Source organism: Solanum lycopersicum, chromosome 10, assembly GCF_036512215.1.
Source record: "Solanum lycopersicum chromosome 10, SLM_r2.1".
In the NCBI taxonomy this organism is placed as follows: Eukaryota; Viridiplantae; Streptophyta; class Magnoliopsida; order Solanales; family Solanaceae; genus Solanum; species Solanum lycopersicum.
Genome location: NC_090809.1, coordinates 2004090 through 2021767, shown reverse-complemented (window position 1 = coordinate 2021767; position 17678 = coordinate 2004090). Strand labels below are relative to the sequence as shown.

General features: G+C 35.4%; 3 protein-coding genes across 5 annotated transcripts; 1 reads left to right on the top strand and 2 right to left on the bottom strand.

The window, feature by feature from the left end:
• Positions 1–1031: 1031 nt before the first annotated feature.
• LOC101259583 (protein DETOXIFICATION 18) lies at positions 1032–5444 on the top strand. Its single transcript, XM_004248189.5, has 7 exons — positions 1032–1453; positions 2241–2788; positions 3381–3467; positions 3564–3620; positions 4312–4550; positions 4868–4986; positions 5181–5444. The coding sequence occupies exons 1-7, from the start codon at positions 1187–1189 to the stop codon at positions 5310–5312; spliced, it is 1449 nt and encodes a 482-aa protein (XP_004248237.1). The 5' UTR covers positions 1032–1186; the 3' UTR covers positions 5313–5444.
• Positions 5445–5893: 449 nt separating this feature from the next.
• On the bottom strand, positions 5894–10069 carry MBF1a (multiprotein bridging factor 1a). Its single transcript, NM_001247412.2, has 4 exons — positions 9901–10069; positions 7102–7185; positions 6330–6412; positions 5894–6206 (listed from the first exon to the last, which is right to left on the bottom strand). The coding sequence occupies exons 1-4, from the start codon at positions 10031–10033 to the stop codon at positions 6087–6089; spliced, it is 420 nt and encodes a 139-aa protein (NP_001234341.2). The 5' UTR covers positions 10034–10069; the 3' UTR covers positions 5894–6086.
• Positions 10070–10776: 707 nt separating this feature from the next.
• Positions 10777–17654, bottom strand: LOC101259888 (uncharacterized). 3 transcript variants are annotated; one of them, XM_004248190.5, is made up of 6 exons: positions 16609–17654; positions 15334–15486; positions 15167–15250; positions 13092–13244; positions 12895–12984; positions 10777–11163 (listed from the first exon to the last, which is right to left on the bottom strand). In XM_004248190.5, the coding sequence occupies exons 1-6, from the start codon at positions 17404–17406 to the stop codon at positions 11077–11079; spliced, it is 1365 nt and encodes a 454-aa protein (XP_004248238.1). In that variant the 5' UTR covers positions 17407–17654; the 3' UTR covers positions 10777–11076. The 3 variants fall into 3 exon arrangements, with proteins under 3 accessions (XP_004248238.1, XP_004248239.1, XP_010327113.1); XM_004248191.5 differs by lacking the exon at positions 15167–15250 and having other exon boundaries at positions 16609–17604; XM_010328811.4 differs by lacking the exons at positions 15167–15250; positions 15334–15486 and having other exon boundaries at positions 16609–17594.
• Positions 17655–17678: the final 24 nt, after the last annotated feature.

The following is a 17678-nucleotide window of genomic DNA, read 5'->3' as shown; positions in this document are numbered from 1 at the left end:
AATAATTATAATAAAAAAAGTCAAAAAATAATTTATGTATGAAAAAAATTAAAATATACCTTAAACTTTGATAGAAGAATCATATATACCCCTAATAATTTTTTTAAAAAAATTACAAGTAATAAATATAAATTTAAAACTAATTTTTTAACTTCCGTTAAATGAAGGGTATATATGAGTCATTTTGTAACGGGGGTATATGTGAGCCGTTTGTATAACGGTAAGGGCATATATGAGCCACTTTTATAACGATGGGTATATCAGCTACAAATGACAAAGTTGAGGGGTATATCAGACCCTTTTCCCAAGAAGTTATTATATAAAAAGTGGAGTCAGAATTTTATTTTTATCTTTTATGTTTTAACATCTAGAAGTAATTAATTCTTAAAAGATTGTCAATATTCGTTTCATTAATTTTATTTGTTATATATTAATTTGATTAATTTTTAAAATTAAATTTAATTACATTAATTTGATATTTTAAAATATAAATTTAAATATTAAAAAACTCTATAAAAATATTATAAATTACAATTTTGAATATTAATATGATAAAATAAATACATCTTAAAATATTGATTAAAATTCTTATGATTTATCTCTAAAAATAAAAACTATAATGAATAAGAATGGATTAAAATAGTAAATTATTAAATTTTGATTTGACACGTTTAGTAGAGAAACAATAATTACCATAGCAATTTATCATGTTGTTTTTATTAATTAATGAGGAAATATTTTACAAGTAAATAAGAATCGAGACAGAATAGTGAATAGAAGATGATTTTTCTTCTTTAGATTTTTTACGTGTAAAAATGAAAATCTCAATCAGGTAACCAAAAATCTATTACTAACTCCTACACATTCACCATTTCATAAAGAATAATCTAGTTTGATTTGACACGAAGTTTAAAAAAAATAAAGAAAATTTTTGATAATGTGATCCTAAATAAAAGTTATTTCAAAATATACAAAAAATTGTTATTTAATTTTGTGGTTTTAAACCTATCATATGTAAAAAGAAAGAGGTTATTCTTTTTTGAAAACCGACTAAAATAAAATAAAAATTTTTTTTTTTTTTAAAGGAGAAAATATAATGAATATCTCTAACCAAATTCCATGGTAGCTTGTTTCCCAATCAAAAATACCAGTAGACTTTCAAAGCAGAGCCCAAAAATCAGAAAAAATGGCTTCATCCGGTCCGAAAATTCCCCTGTTAGCGTCTTCATCATCATCATCAGGCATTTCATCGAACAGTTTGTGTGCAAAGTTGATCGACGTAGAAGAAGCTAAGAATCAGATTTTATTTTCATTGCCAATGATTGTAGTGAACAGTTGTTTCTACTTCATCAACCTTGTTTCCGTCATGTTCGCCGGACACCTCGGGAAACTCGAGCTTGCTGCTTCAAATCTCGCTAATTCATGGGCTATGGTTACTGGTTTCAGTTTCATGGTATGTAAAAACTGATTGCTCTGTTTTAGATTTACAACTTTAAAAGTTTTACGTATTGACGATGAAAAAAATATTTATATAATCGAATCACTTAAAAAAGGTTAATTTATAGTTATCATAGTGTGAAAATTTCATTATACTTTTATTAGTATGTATAAGCGTAACGATCAAAAACATATATAAATGATTATGTGCGAGAATTTTCCTACATTAAATATTACTAACTAATTTATCGAACATACTTCAACTATCAATTGTTCTCTTTTCCTACCTGAAATATCACTATCTTTTCAGGTAGGACAAAGGAACGATGGATTGTTGAGGTGTTCGAAACTCCTTGTCAGTGAAAGCAAGGGGTTTGCCTTCTGGGTCGAGCGTGTCGCACCTGGCTTGTCTAGTGCGCGTTACCTCTCCTATGCGATTTGCGAGCCATTGTATAGGAACGGAGATTTTACCCTGTGCCCACCCAAAGGATAGAGGTTTCCCTTGCATAAAAAGAAAATTTAGGTATATGAAACTCAAAAAATGGGAACACTTTAGATGTGTTTTTGACCATTAACATCCGAACAGAACTAGGGGGATCGAGGACTTGAAGTTTATGAGTTTCTAACGAAATCTCGAGTAAACATATAATAACTGGATTTACAATCAAATATTTGTAAATGTTTAATGAAATAAGTTATTAGGTTCCATTTATCCAAGCTAAGAATCCAACTTTTACATGATGCCCTGTGCTTCCAATGTTACTGAAGCAAGTCTTAAAAACTTGTTAGTGAACAATCTATAGGTTGGTCTAAGTGGTGCACTTGAGACATTATGCGGCCAAGGATACGGAGCAAAAATGTACAGAATGTTGGGTATACATTTGCAGGCATCGTGCATCATATCGTTCTTCTTTTCCGTGGTGATTTCTGTCATTTGGTGGTATTCTGATATGATTCTGATTTTACTTCATCAAGATCCTGACATAGCTAGAGAAGCCGGCATATTCTTGAGGTTCCTCATTCCTGGATTGTTTGCATATAGTTTTCTGCAAAACATTTTGAGGTTTCTTCAGTCACAGTCAATCATCATGCCTCTGGCTTTCTGTTCTGTTGGATCTTTAGTTATCCACATTGGGATTTCCTATGCCTTGGTTCATTGGACAGGTCTTGCTTTTAAAGGAGCATCATTAGCGGCTTCTATTTCGATCTGGATCGCACTTCTCACGTTGGGCCTATACGTGCTCCTTTCGAAGAGATTCAACCATATCTGGAGAGATGGTCTCTCGTTCGAGTCATTTCATCATATCCTTACAAATTTGAAGTTGGCTTTGCCCTCTGCTGCCATGGTATGGTAAGAATTAACTGTAAAAATTTTGTTATTCAAGAAGAGTTAACTTATATATTCATATTCTTTTTACACAGAGGTAATTACAGGCAACTAATCATAACGAGTAAAATTAGTTACTTGTAAAATAAGATTAGTAACCTTCTATAGCATGTTAAATCACATTGCTAATATAAATTTTTGTCATAATATATTCACAAACTCTCGAACTTGACCTCAGCTAGCGAGTGAAGATTCTAACTTTGAGTATGCACATCTACACACTTCATCTCGTCTCCTTTCTGTTAATTAAATACTCAAACTTACAAAATGATCATCTAAACACATCAAAAACTTGTGTTTCGCGTCAGCATTAGGTTCCACAAGAAAGTACACAGCGAGGACAAGGTGGAACGTCTAGTTGCAGTTGAGGTGTCTAATTGTGCGCTCTCAAAGCTAAAGTGCTTACTTGCCAACTGAGGCCAAGTTTGAGTGTCTGTTTATTTATTTTGCCTAAAATTTTCATTAGAATGTCAGTGAATATAAGTTAAATCCTCACAGAATGGAACATGTTGTCATCGAAGTCGTACTAATAATTTCCTTATTTGATGTATACCAGCTTGGAGTACTGGGCTTTTGAGCTTCTTGTGTTATTGGCTGGTTTGATGCCAAACTCAGGAACAACTACTTCTGTGGTAGCTATGTGGTAAGCTTCTGTCCTTTTTATATAACAAATTTTCATGATTTTGAAGACTGAGTTTTAGTTTCTGACACCAATTTGTTTTGGTTTATGACCTTTCAGTGTAAATACACAAAACATAGCCTACATGATATCTTATGGTCTGAGTGCAGCTGCAAGGTAATGTTACCAACAAAAAATTGTTATAGTTTTGACCCCCTTCTCCCCATCAGTTTTGTTACTAATACCAAATACGAATGCGAAAAAATGTTGTTGGTAGTTGGTTCGAGTTATGCAGGTAATAGTAATATATGGGTTAGTTATGAGTGGATCCATGTATAATACATGTATTAGTTATGAAGGTTTAGATATTCCACGTTTTATTTTGCACAAAATAATTCATAGATTCGCTCATAACTTATATAACTTATACATGTATTAGTTATGTAAGTTCCTAAATTGCAAAAAAAAAAAAAACATATGCCTTAATTTTATACGTGAATAACTTACCTCCTAACGGGCCACCAAACGTGGTATTACTTATGTAGGATTTAATATATGCATAACGCACCTACAACCAGCTACCAAATGACCGTGTAGTGTTGATATGTGTGACAATCACATCTAAATGTTTAAATTGTTAGAGTGATCATACGTTTATTTATTTGATTATGCTTCAACTCGCCCCTTAACATGCGGATGGTTCTTTTTTACGGATGACTAAGGCTCAAACACGAGAACTCTTTCTGATAACGAATTACGGTGAATTTGAACTTCGGACCTGCTTGCTCTGGTACTATGTAGAATTATGTAACCAGATTTAGAGAGAGTAAACGTACTTGTATTTACTTAATTATGTTTCAACGTGCAGCACTAGGGTGGCAAACGAGTTAGGAGCTGGAAATCCTGATAAAGCTAAGCATGCTATGTTTGTTACTCTCAAGCTATCTGTTCTTCTTGCCATTGCAGTTGATTTGGCTCTATTTTTAGGTCATGATGTCTGGGCTAGCCTATTCAGTGATAGCGCGGAGATAGTTAACAAATTTGCCTCCATGACACCTCTCCTCTTGATCTCCTTTGTGTTCGATTTCATTCAAGGAATCCTCTCAGGTTAAAATTTTACATAGCTGCAATGCACTATGCGCCATGACTTCTGCACTCCTGTTATTTATTTATTTTTCCGACATGCTTTCATTTTTTCCCCCTTGAGCCAAGAGTCTATCAGATATCAGAAACAATCTCTTTACCTCCCAAGGTAGAGAGGTAAGGTCTGCATTGCTCAAACCTTACTAGTGAGACTACACTAAATATGTTGTTATTGTTGTTGCAATGCATTACACTTGTGTGTGCTCGTGTAAGTCATTTTTTTTTAGATTTATACATTCAGTAGAACGAGCTATAACGGAACTTGTAAATGAATTGATCAGGGGTTACTAGGGGTTGTGGATGGCAACATTTGGCTATGTGCATCAACTTGGCGACATTTTATTTCATCGGCATGCCAATAGCCGGCCTCCTTGCTTTCATGTTCAACCTACATTCTCAGGTAATTCAAGTGCACCGCGCACGCCATACTTCCAGTATAACTTCTATACACTGACAAAGTAAAAGAGTTTTAACTACATGTAACTGTTCATAATGATTGAAATTTAGTAACCTGGAAAATAAGGTAGATAACTCGCTATAACAAATTAAAGTTACAGCGATATATTATTTATTTTCGAAAATTATGTGATGCAGGGTTTATGGTTGGGCTTGATTTGTGGTCTAGCCTTCCAATCTTCTGGCTTGTTGCTACTTACATTGATGACCAGATGGGGAGAAGTACAAGTCTCAACCAATAGCAATAGAGAAAATGTACTCCTAGCTTAACCATGAGTTTAAAAGAATTACTTTTGGCTTTTATTTATATACGATGATTGATTGGTTGATTAATTAGTTTAAACAAAAAAAATATGTGATATATCCTAACATAATTTAAAATGAGTGATAGATTCAACATAACATTGTGTGTTTTACCCTTCATATAGAAAATTATTATATTATCGCAATATTGTAGTAAAAGGAATCATTGATAATTGGCTTACTCAATTTTTAGGTGTGTTTTAGTACACGGTGTGTATCAAATCGAGTTATAAATTCTATGCATTGAAATTTGGAAGTGTGGGGTGGTGAGGATGAGATGGGTTAAAAGATGAAAGGATACAATCAATGTAGAGCACAACGTTTCTCCTACTTAAGTCATTTTCGTCATTGCTAAAAACTTATTTTCCTATAGATAATATTTTCCATAAAATTTAACCAAGCAAACCTGGTAAAATTGGGTACATCCTAAGTTCACATAACATTAAGTTTCTTGGTGAACTTGATGGCTGAAAACCTGATTTCATAACGATAAGAGTAATCTGTAATCCTATGAAGAACAGTAAAGAATATAAGCAGAAAAAAGGTTCTGTAAAAGAGAGAGTTCAAAATTTCCACAGAAGAAACAGCTAATTCAACAGAGAAAACAGTATACGTCAATCCAGGCATAACGAAGCAAAAACATAGCCAATGATTAAAGAAAAGTCTGTGTACATGACCAAATTTTGGATTCAAACAGACAGTGACAATCCATAAGGCTCAATTGTGCGCTCACACTTTATTTTATTTCTTCCCTCGAAGTTTCGCTCCAAGAGCTCTCTCCAGTTTTGAGATTATTTGTTGGTTTGGAATTGCCTTTCCTGATTCGTATTCTTGGATGATCTGTGGCTTCTCATTTATCAACTGCAAATAACAAAGGAGCTTATCAGATTTATTTTGCGACAAATTAACAATCCCCTGTGCATGAGTCTATTTCAAAATTTTTTTCCCTTTTGGGAAGTCCAAAGTGAGTAAAGAGGTATTTACTTGAGCAAGTTGAGACTGAGTCAGCTTTTTGTCTTGTCGTGCTTGCATGATAGCTTTCTTCAGTTCAGTTGGTACCTTTTCATCTGAAAAAATAAATCAAAGTGACGTCAGACGCTTTCAAAGGAGAATGATATCGTGGAATACACTATGGACAAAATAACATTAGAACGAAGGCAGAACTGCTCAAACATCCCAGGTACTAAAATATCAAGACACTGATTAGGGGAAACAAAAGATAGAAAGAATAGATTAAAGATCTAAGGAATTGACCGAGTCTAAATCGGGTGAGGTAAATGTATGTTTGGGTTGTGTTAGGATGAAGCCCCATTATTTGTATATGTGGCAAGTAAAAGATACACGGCAAATTGTAGTTGGGTAGCTAATACAACGTTGGAAAAAAGAACAGGGGAACAAACTATAAAGACACTATCGAATACTATGCCTAGGAGAAACTTCATAGAGATGACTAGTGAATTAGTTTTCCTTTTAAAATGTATAGATTGTGAATTCTTTTTGTTTCGAAAGTGTAATGGATGTATAGAGAGAGGGCAACACAAAAGGATGTAGAAGAAGTACACAATGTGTTTTGGGAAATGTATGTTCCTCAACTATTTCAAATTGAAGATATTGCATGTCCATCCAGTTTATAGAGTAGGCAGAATATTTAGTAAATACTATGACTTTTACTCGCATACACAGAGAGATTAAGCATCATAGTTCTCCACCAGAAGTTTTCTTAATTATGCAATAAAAGGTGTAGCTCAAAACTTACGAGACAAGTTCTCGGTGTCTTCATCAAGTTTCCTAGTGTTCAATGATGTACTACTAGAGGCAGCCCTGTTTGAGCCCGCATTAGCTGCATTAGAAAAAAAAGGCATCAAGAGAACAGCTTATCACCTCAAGAGAATTCCAAGAGACTACAAAAGCAATAACATGCGACTTGGGAACAGGAACAGGAACAGGGAACAAAGCATCTGAATGTTAAAAGTGATAGCTGAACTTGAAGAGAAAAAAAACTACACCAGCAAGAGAACACTCCAATTGTGTTCACACCTAAATGAGCATATGTTTACAGAAGGTTCCACACTAACAATGTAAGTTTTTAACCTTCAGTAATTAACCAACATCAAAAAATACAGAAAAGTAGGTAAGATAGACCAAAGAGTAAATAAGTGCATTCTGTTACCACAACTTTATCGATCAGAAACAACAAGAACTGCTGAAGTGAGAAGGTCATTGATTCCAAGAGAGTGACCCCAGTTAACAAATTTCAAAGTTCAAGTTAACCAATTATCCAACCTCAGTAGTTCAGTTATATTTTGGAAGGAATTTAAGATACTACCATTTTCTAATTTCTCATGATTTCAGTTAGTAAACATTGGTAATACAATAAATCTGAATATAGAAATTACTCTACCAGCACACCAGGATCATGATACAAGAGCAATCAACACACACATAAGGTAAAATTGCATGTTGATATTGCAAAGGTAGTATGAAAGACTGATAAAAAATCGATCATATTAGGCATAACATGCACATACAGCAGAGCAATAATTCAAAACTACAGCCATGACTAGCATAAATTAAACATATTTATTAAATAGATTTAGGTCCATTAGCAATTGTAAGCATATACAACAAATTGATCATTGATAAATTGACATATGTGCAAATTATCTGATAATCTAACAGAAAAAGGATATATCCCAGCGAAGATAGAAGTAGCATTCAGAGTGCACTGAATTTATAGGTAGACAAATTGAAGTAACAAATCACAAGAAATAGCTACACACAGATTGACAATAACTACAATTACGCCTATTTGAAGTTGGCTATATGAATCTCCATGTCTATTATGTTATATACATACTATAAAAGCAAATATGAGCTAGAGATGAAAACAAGTAATTGAGCAAACGACAAAACAGACTAATGACTACAGCTATGTCTCAATCCCAGACTTGCTGAGGTAGCTAAAATTCTCCGTATTTCATCTGTTAAATACAGAATTATAATAAATACAGTAATAAAAAGAGATAGAGTTGATAAGGTGTACATCAGGCTAACAACAACTATAACCACACGTCTACACCACAATCTCAAAGTAGTTGAGGTGAAGAATTCTCAAATTTCTCCATATCAATTTCCTGAATATACAACAAAAAGAGTGAGCAAGATAGAGAGAAACAAGCAACACAGGTGGAGCCTGGGATGACAAAATGGTTCTTCAATAGTAAAAACTGAGTTCAGAATCCTAGTCTGTTTTGTCGTTTGCTCAATTACTTGTTTTCATCTCTAGCTCATATTTGCTTTTATAGTATGTATATAACATAATAGACATGGAGATTCATATAGCCAACTTCAAATAGGCGTAATTGTAGTTATTGTCAATCTGTGTGTAGCTATTTCTTGTGATTTGTTACTTCAATTTGTCTACCTATAAATTCAGTGCACTCTGAATGCTACTTCTATCTTCGCTGGGATATATCCTTTTTCTGTTAGATTATCAGATAATTTGCACATATGTCAATTTATCAATGATCAATTTGTTGTATATGCTTACAATTGCTAATGGACCTAAATCTATTTAATAAATATGTTTAATTTATGCTAGTCATGGCTGTAGTTTTGAATTATTGCTCTGCTGTTTCAGAATCCTATATCTACACAAGATGGTACAAATGATAAGAAGAACACAGGCAAACAACAACTACCACAATCTCAAACTAGTTTAGGTGAATACTCCAGATTAATTCCCTAGATTCCACAAAAAAAGAGAGGAGAGAGAGAGAGAGAGAGAAACAAGCAATACAAGTGGAAACCTGGGATGACGAAAATGATAGTAAAAACTGAGTTCAGAATCCTACTTCACAAAAACAGCTCAACAAAAACATTTTACAAAAAAGTTCTACACAAGATAGTATAGATGCTAAGATGAACACAGGCTAACAACAACTACCAATACACCACAATCTCAAACTAGTTTAGGTGGATACTCCAGATTAATTCCCTAGATTCCACCAAAAAAACAGAGAGAGATAGAAAAAAGCAATACAAATGGAGCTAGGGATGATAGAAGCACTTTTTTCGTTTGCAAAACTGAGTTCAGAATCCTGTTACACAAAACAGCTCAAGCATTTTTTACAAAAGTTCTATATGAGATATTAAGCTGAAGACAGTATAACTACTACTACTAGTACTACTGCACAATCTCAAGCTAGTTGAGGTAAATTCTCCATATCAATTCCCTCAATACCATCAAAAAACGTACAGAGAGAAACAAGCAATTCAAATGGAACCAGGATGATAATAGCAATTTTTCAATTGAAATAACTTAACTCAGATTCCTATTCTACAAAAACATCTCAACAAACACTTTCTACAAATATGAGATAGTACGGAGAGGAAATCTCGACCGATCGAGAGATGACAAAACTGAGTTCAGAAATTTTATTTCACAAAAACAGCTCAACAAACAATTTATCACATAGATTTCTACACTAGATGATACATAGATAAAGCGTGTTCATAGATAGATAGAGATAGAGAAAAAGGTAGGATAAGATACACTTCTTGACGGTTTCGATCTCGGCGCCGGAGCGACGGGCGGCGTTAACGGCCTTCTCATCCTTGCGAGCGGCGGAGGTAGGCGCCTTCTTCCTGATAACTACCGGCTCCCAGTCTTGCGATATTCCACTCATCGTTTTTTCTTCTTCTCTGAAATATCTCTACTGTTTGAAGAAATGCGTTTGTCTCGTAGTTTATATATATATAGGGAGAAAGGGCCTTTTGGGGATTTTCCATTTCAAGGTTTTCCTTGTCACTATCCTTAACCTTTTATGTTGCTCGAATATCTAAAAATGTAATAGATTGTGTGTCCGTTCCTTCAAAACTAACGCATATTTAATATAAATTGATAAAAATATTGGAGAATTAGAATCACTTAGCAATTGAATATGAATTAAAATTCAAATAACATTTTACTTTATTGAGATGAAGGTTTTTGAAGTAGTGAATGGCAATGTTCGTCATCATGGTTGGTAGAGGGGGTTGGCAATGATGGTTGTGATAATGTGTGATTAGTGATGGTGGCTAGTAGAGGTGATTGATGCACAACGACGCAATTATCAGTGGTTCGCACAGCGAGGAAAACCTCATCCTTTCTCTTTCCTTTTCTCTCCTCCATGTCACCAAACCGGGGAACACAGGGACATAGAAAAGGGGATCGTTCATAAATCTCATAAAAAGTACCTAAAGATTCATAGTGAACTTCGATTGGACTTTCTCTTGAAGCAATAACGCGTTGAAGCCACAAAGGTCTATCTAAATTGATACGGGTAAAAACTAACTGGTGGCAGGAGATTCACACATATTTTGTGAAATTAATCGAGAAACGTACAAGCCTCAACCATCATAGTTGTAAATAAAACATGGGGCGAAAAGATAATAACTAAAGCATAGGCCTCCCAAGTATAAAAACTTTCTCAACAGCACAGCCACTGATGAGTGCATCTTCTCAATTTCATACATACAATACAGACAAATCACTAAGGTATCATCAGTTTTAAAGTTATGTCTTCTCATACAAACTAATTTCACCTATATCACTAACTTATAGATTTTCCCTCAATCATATACTAATCATTATAATGAAGGAGATGATCTCCTGGAACGGGAGCTCTCGAAAGCATGAGCTGTTTCACGTTGCATTCTCAAACTTCTTGAATAATAAGTCCATCAACATTCAACTCTCCTCGCTGACGATTGTTATCTCTTTTGAAACATCATTGTTTTCTTCATTTGCAACAATGATATCATCTGGCAATGGTTCCTGGATGACAGACAGTATCCATATTTTAGATCAAAAGTAATGACATCGAATATATGAATTTGTTACAAGTCTAAGAAAGTAAGAGGGAACTAGTAGTTAAATGACGATAAAACTGGGACACTGGGAAATTGCAAGAACCCGGGAAGTGACAACTCAATGCTGAGTAGCACTTTTCTCTTTGGCAGTGGATATAGAAAAGACAAGTTAACTACGTGAAATATGCTTCAGAATTATGTGTAATCCTTTATAAATTTTTCCATCTTACCCGTTGTGTAAACAGTGATTCCAATTCCTTTTGGTAGAATGGGTAAAAGCAGGTGATGTGTGATTTATAACCATGTGAAAGTTTTACATCTTAATTTATTTTGTTTGATCACTTTTAGAATGAGATTATAGATGGGAGCATTGAGTGGGATGCAACACATCACCGACGAGAGAACATTGAGAGACTGCAAAAAGGCGGATGAATTGCTGACTACTTTAAGTCAGATTCAGTGGTTTTAAACTTTAGAGGCCTATCCTTAATAGACAACTAACCTGGTCCGAAAAGCAACACTCTTTCTAACATATGTACTCACGGTCCACCTAGCTCCAAATTCTGTCTATGATAAAACTCCATTTTTTTGATGAGCTATCTATCTATCATCCAACAGCTTTTTGAAGATTAATTCGGATGGTAGCTGCAAGGATGGATACTGTGGAGGCGAGGAAGTGATAAGGGATCAGTCGGGCTCACTAAGTTTCACCTACTATTTGAACCTCGGCCAAGGAACTAGCAACTCGGCAGAGGCAAAAGCTATGTTGTATGGAGTTCAATGGTGCATCAGTAATAAATATGAATTCATTTTAGCAGAGAGCGACTCCAGGTTGCTGGTAAATTGTGTGAATGACTTAATCATCACCCCTTGGAGAATACATGATGAAGGAAAGGAGCTGAAGGATCACATGGAAAATACTGGATTCATCCTTAATCACTACAGAGAGGCGAATAAGGTGGCTGATGCACCAGCATCCATGAGCTCCTCGAATCCTGGAAACACACTTTATGAAGATTTTGTAGACCTACCTGCTGGAGTGAAGGGACTCATGACCATGGACAGATGCGGAGACCAATTTACTAACCAAACAAAAGACGAAGCAGGATTTAATATGGGATCCTCCATAAGGACCTTGCGAAGACTAGTCAATTATATCTTTTTGCACACAGGCTCTTTACTTAGAAAGCCAATTGACAAATGCTATCTTTTGTATTTACTTCATCTCATATAGGATCTTGTATCCTTCATATCTAGTTGGGAGGAGTAATTCACTCATTGTAACCTCCCTCAGATCATCATGTACCTTTTTAATGGAAGATCAATACCATACAATTTCTATAAAATAAATAAAAAAACGGCCTTATCCTGTGTGGACTGCTAACTACGTTTGGAGGAACAACCCTCTTTCTCTCAGCCATGCTTAGCGGTCACCTACCTCCAAAATTTTGTCTAGGATTGTCTCATTTTTGTGATGAGCTATCTCTAACTTACATTTAGAAACTTCCTTTTTTATTAGTTAAGTATATGTTTATCAACTATTAAAAGATGGATATATGTTGAGTTGCTGGAAGAGATACAAGAAAAGTGATAGTTAACAAATTATTCATCTAAGAAACACAAAGAAGGCAACAAACCAGAAACAGATCTTAACAGAACAAACTTTCAATGAAGAATGCTAGACCAAAAGCCTTACCAGACAATTGGATGCACCATCTGCGTTCTTTTTTGCTGTTTCGGGTATATCATTGCTAACATCTTCATTTGCATTGGTTTCACTTGTGGACTAGTGCAAAAGATAGAGTACAGGTCAGCTACCACTGACATTATTTCATTCAATATGGTCTAATATAAGGTATCTGACCAAACATATAGAAGCTGAATAGATCTAACCTCTAACGTTGTGGAGAAACCACCATTTTCTGGCTGGTTTTCATCACCGGAAGACCTGTTTTGCTGAGATAACTCACTACTGCCAATATTTACAGTATCTCTGGTATTGCTTTGACCACTCAAACTGTTCTTACCACCATCACCCTCATTCCCCTGCAATATTTTTCAAAATGTTTACAGATTCAATTACATTTATCCATACAAGACCTACTGTAACTACAGCAACAACAATCATGCCCTAATCCCAATTGGTGATGACTATGTCCAATTAAAACCCGATGGAATATCAGTAATTAACCTGAGCCTTAAAATTTCTCAGAAGATTCACCAAGCTTACAGCCTGCAGATAAAACAATGATAGAAGCCTATATGCACCATCCAAGATAAAACAATGGATACAAGCCTGATGTGCCTGCCTTTTGTTTGTGTTGACTACAACAATTGAATGCAGAACAAGTGCTCCACTAACCTACTACCTCTTCCTCCTTTTCTTCCCCAGTAACACAGAAGACAATGAAATTCGCCACTATCACGGTTCTCATCACAATACTATCACAACAAAGCATCCTCCCCAAAAATTAACACAAAAAGTTATAATCTTGGCATCCCCTCTTCCACCTCGGTAACATCATCATCATCCTCAGCATTGTCTGAGTACTCAAATATTCAGATACAGCCTTCAGAGCCTGTGGGCCTCGTTAATGACAAAACAGGTCAATTCTTCAGGAGTGGGCAAATGTGTGTGTGATTTGGGGGCATCATTAGATTTTCGGACAACTAACTAGGTCCCAGAAACAACACTCTCTCTCACAACCATAATCATGGGGCAGCTTACTCCACAATCTTGTCTAGAAATTAAAACCAACACCTTTGTCATGATGAGCTATATATCATCTATAGGTCTAACTAATATTTAGAAAAGCCTATCCTGTGTGGAGTTGTAGACGGCCAAAGAGCTTAGAGAACATACCTTCTTTCTCACAAGTCACAATCATACTCGCAGGTAACATACCTTCATAATCTTGCTTAGGATTAATTCCTTTTTGTGACGAGCTATCTTTCATCCACAGATCTAACCTATAATTAGAAAACTTTCTAAGATGTAAATAGTTAACTTCATTTTATAAAATATTAAACACTAGATATATACGAGTTTCTGGAAGAACTGCTCACAATAAAGTGGTAGTTCACAAATTTTTATTTTATATCTTGGAATAAGGCACAAGTACCCCCGAACTATACCTGAAATCCCTGCGACACACATAACCTTAACAAGGGTCCTATTATTCCTAAGCTAATTTAAATTAAATAAATGTCACCCTAAATGATGATGTGGCATAATAACCAAATGAGCATCCTCTGTGTGTATTACACGCGCTTCACTTTTTTTCTGTGTTTATTACATGTGCTTCACTTTTTCTGTGTTTATTACACACGCTTCACAATTTTTAAGCATTAAATCTCTTTTTATTTCCATTAGAACCCCTTTCTCTTTCTCAAAATTCTGAATCCATAGTTAGCCGCCTTGTCACTTGTTCCTCTTTTGTCATTAGTTCAAGAACTTGGTCTTCTTACTTCTTTTCCTCCTCAACTTGAATCATTTTTGTGGTGAGATCTGGTTTTTCAAAGGAAAGTAAAAATGGTGTGAATATGTGTTGGAATGCTAGGGTTTTTACTCTGATTGACGATTAACAATCGGACAATGCCGGCAAAACAGAAAGTTGATCCTCATTCTCAACTCCTGACTCATCATCCACAACCTCAAACGCGTATTCGTTTCCGTTAACATTCAAAGAATCCTACCCAAAAACCCCAATTCCCTTAAAACGCTTCTTCACTAAGCACTGAAGAATAGTTACCACTTACCACAACATAAGCCAGAAAGGACTGAAAGAAGACACACCATGTCTAAGATGAACATGAAAATGGAATTTTTCATTGGAGAAAGGAAGAGACAAAGGAGGGGTAGCAGTGGATCTTCGAGAAAGCTTGATCTCAGAAACACAAACTAAATAAGGTAAGTAACCCAGAAGTAGGTTTTCATCAAACAACTTTTCAACAACCAAAAGTCTTACCGTACAATTGGATACACCCTCTGTGTTCTCCTTTGTTGTTTCAGGAATCACTTTGCTTATATTGGCTTCAATTAGGGAGTTGTTCTAAAGAAAGAATACAAGCTACCACTCACAATCTTATCCAATACTTTATAAGATCAAGAATATAGAAACTGCATAAAACTAACCTCTAATTTTCTGGAGCCACCACCATTTTCTTGTTGGTTTTCATTACTAAAAGACTGTTTTTGTTGAGATAATTCATCACTGCCAATATTTACAGCATCTGTTGTATTGCTTAGACCACTCGTATCATCTTTACCACCAGCATCCTTATTCCCCTGCAATGTTTTATTGAATTTGTCATTCAAATTGACCAAACTTGAAGTCTGAAGTTTGGAGCCTAATAGCTAAAGATAGACCCCAGTCAAATACAATACTATTTCTGTTTATGATTACTGTGTGTGAATACAAACAGTTAGACTTTTCTAGAATAGACAGACTATTCTTTTAGTCTCTTCATTTTATGAAATATATTGTGGTTTTATCTCATGTACTTCCTAGAGCTTTCCCTTATTCTCTCTCGATTTCCTGTTCGATTCTTGGTATTTGCATATTTTAAAAAGTTACAATTTATGAAACAACAATACTTGTACAACCAGTATTTTGCTTTGCTTGCAAAATCAATGCAAACTAGAATGGTTGAACTTATGCCTTCATGATTTAACAACTGAAACTTGACCACACTGATATAAACTTATACTTTTTAATGTAAAAGGGAACAACAAAAAAATGTATCACAATTCTGTTTCCTTGTTCTCACTTCCCTTCCCAACTCTCCCCTCTGCCAAAAAGAACCACCAATGAAATGCTCTTCCTGATTATGAGTAATTTTGTGACCATTGGAGTCCTTTTCTTATTGGTAATAATTTTTATTTTATTTTTATGACAGGGAAAACCACAGTTGCTACCCTTTCGGTGCCCATTGGGTAACAACTCTGCTCCTATGCAATAGCCCGTAAACCGCACATGAGAGGTAACCCTTATTGGTAATAGTTAAAAGATAAATTCTTCTTCTAATAGTAGATTGCGTTGAGTTTTTCACAAATTGAATCTTTGCCAGTTTTTGTGCTTCTAATTTAGAGCTTGTTAAATCCTCAGTATCCTTAAGGACAGTCTTTTGACACGCCTCAAGCTATGAGAATTCCCTATATAAGTGTGCCTCAAGCTACGAGAATTCCCTATATGAGAGTTCATGATGAAGTATTTTTCGTGAAATTTTCAATATACTCGACGGACATAACAAGCAATCAAACAGTTCAAACTAACTAGGTTGCCAATATGAATTCTCCATCTGTTCCACTCTTTCGGGACACATTTCATACTAATCTCTTTAATACATAACACAAAATTAACAACAACGACAATGCCTTGATAAATCCAATTGAATAACAGTAAATTACCTGAGCCTCCACCGGTTTATCAGAAGATTCACTAGGCTTACCACCAGCGGACAAAACAATGGATGGAAGCCTATTAATATCCCATCCAAGAATTCGACAAATGACCTGACCATAAGCCCTATGTGTCTGCCTCTTGTTCGATATAGTAATCGAATGCTGAACAAGACCCACACAATCCTTAAACCTCTTCCTCCACCCTTTCTTACCAACCCCACTACACACAAGACAAATAAATCCCCCACCATTTTCACTATTCTTCTCATAATACTCTCTCAATCCATCATTCTCCTCAAACAACTTCGCGAAAAAGTTCAAATTTTTCTCCCCCTTGTCCACTTCCATATCATCCTCATCTTCATCTTCATACATATCCTCCTCCTCATCATCAATTGAGTACTTCAAATACTCCGATACCGCCTTCAATGCCTGTTGCTGAGCCCGGTTCCCAGCAACACTAGCCAATTCTTCAGCAGTGGGCAAATGGGGTCGCGATTTTGGTTGTGCAGTGAAACTGGGCCAGCCGGATTCAGTGACCGGATTCGATTCAGCAGGAGATGGACACACCCATTCAACACCAGAATCTACTATAGCTTCCTTCAGCCTTTTGGATTTCTGCTTATTTCTTTTCTTGAACTGAGTAGAACCGGAGGGTTGTAGACTCACTGGGGTTTGGGGGTGCAGATTAGGGTGGACATGGGGGTGGGGCTGGGGGGGACCTTGATGCCATAAAGAATGGAGGTAGTGAACTTCTTCTATCAATCTCTGCTCATCGTAAGGAATCACCGGAAAACGTGACATTCTTGACTATTTGAGCAGAAGGGCTTTGGTTGCTACTGTTTAAATGCCGGGGAATCGCCGGAAAATGAAGGGCTCAGAGCGATATCTCCGATTCCGGTGAAGAAAAATGGTTTCTTGGCGGCAGAAACCGGGAACTGAGAAAGGGATTTCGGGATGCTCTTTTTTTCAGATTCGATTTGTCAAAAATATTGAATATTCATTCAATTTCAATTTTTATTTATATTTCAACTTTCAACAAAATTTGGGTTAAATTTTATTTAATATTATTTATT

What these genes read in the sequence shown, in the direction of transcription:
- LOC101259888 (XM_004248190.5), bottom strand. Translation starts at nt 17,406, where the DNA reads ATGTCACGTTTTCCGGTGATTCCTTACGATGAGCAGAGATTGATAGAA. An exon ending in ATAAACCGGTGGAGGCTCAG is followed by an intron (nt 15,487 to 16,608) that starts GTAATTTACTGT and finishes AAAACATTGCAG; the next exon opens with GGGAATAAGGATGCTGGTGG. An exon ending in ATGGTGCATCCAATTGTCTG is followed by an intron (nt 11,164 to 12,894) that starts GTAAGGCTTTTG and finishes TCTGTCATCCAG; the next exon opens with GAACCATTGCCAGATGATAT.
- MBF1a (NM_001247412.2), bottom strand. Translation starts at nt 10,033, where the DNA reads ATGAGTGGAATATCGCAAGACTGGGAGCCGGTAGTTATCAGGAAGAAG. An exon ending in GATCGAAACCGTCAAGAAGT is followed by an intron (nt 7,186 to 9,900) that starts GTATCTTATCCT and finishes TTTCTAATGCAG; the next exon opens with CTAATGCGGGCTCAAACAGG. An exon ending in AGACACCGAGAACTTGTCTC is followed by an intron (nt 6,413 to 7,101) that starts GTAAGTTTTGAG and finishes TTATTTTTTCAG; the next exon opens with ATGAAAAGGTACCAACTGAA.
- LOC101259583 (XM_004248189.5), top strand. Translation starts at nt 1,187, where the DNA reads ATGGCTTCATCCGGTCCGAAAATTCCCCTGTTAGCGTCTTCATCATCA. An exon ending in TTACTGGTTTCAGTTTCATG is followed by an intron (nt 1,454 to 2,240) that starts GTATGTAAAAAC and finishes AACAATCTATAG; the next exon opens with GTTGGTCTAAGTGGTGCACT. An exon ending in CCCTCTGCTGCCATGGTATG is followed by an intron (nt 2,789 to 3,380) that starts GTAAGAATTAAC and finishes GATGTATACCAG; the next exon opens with CTTGGAGTACTGGGCTTTTG.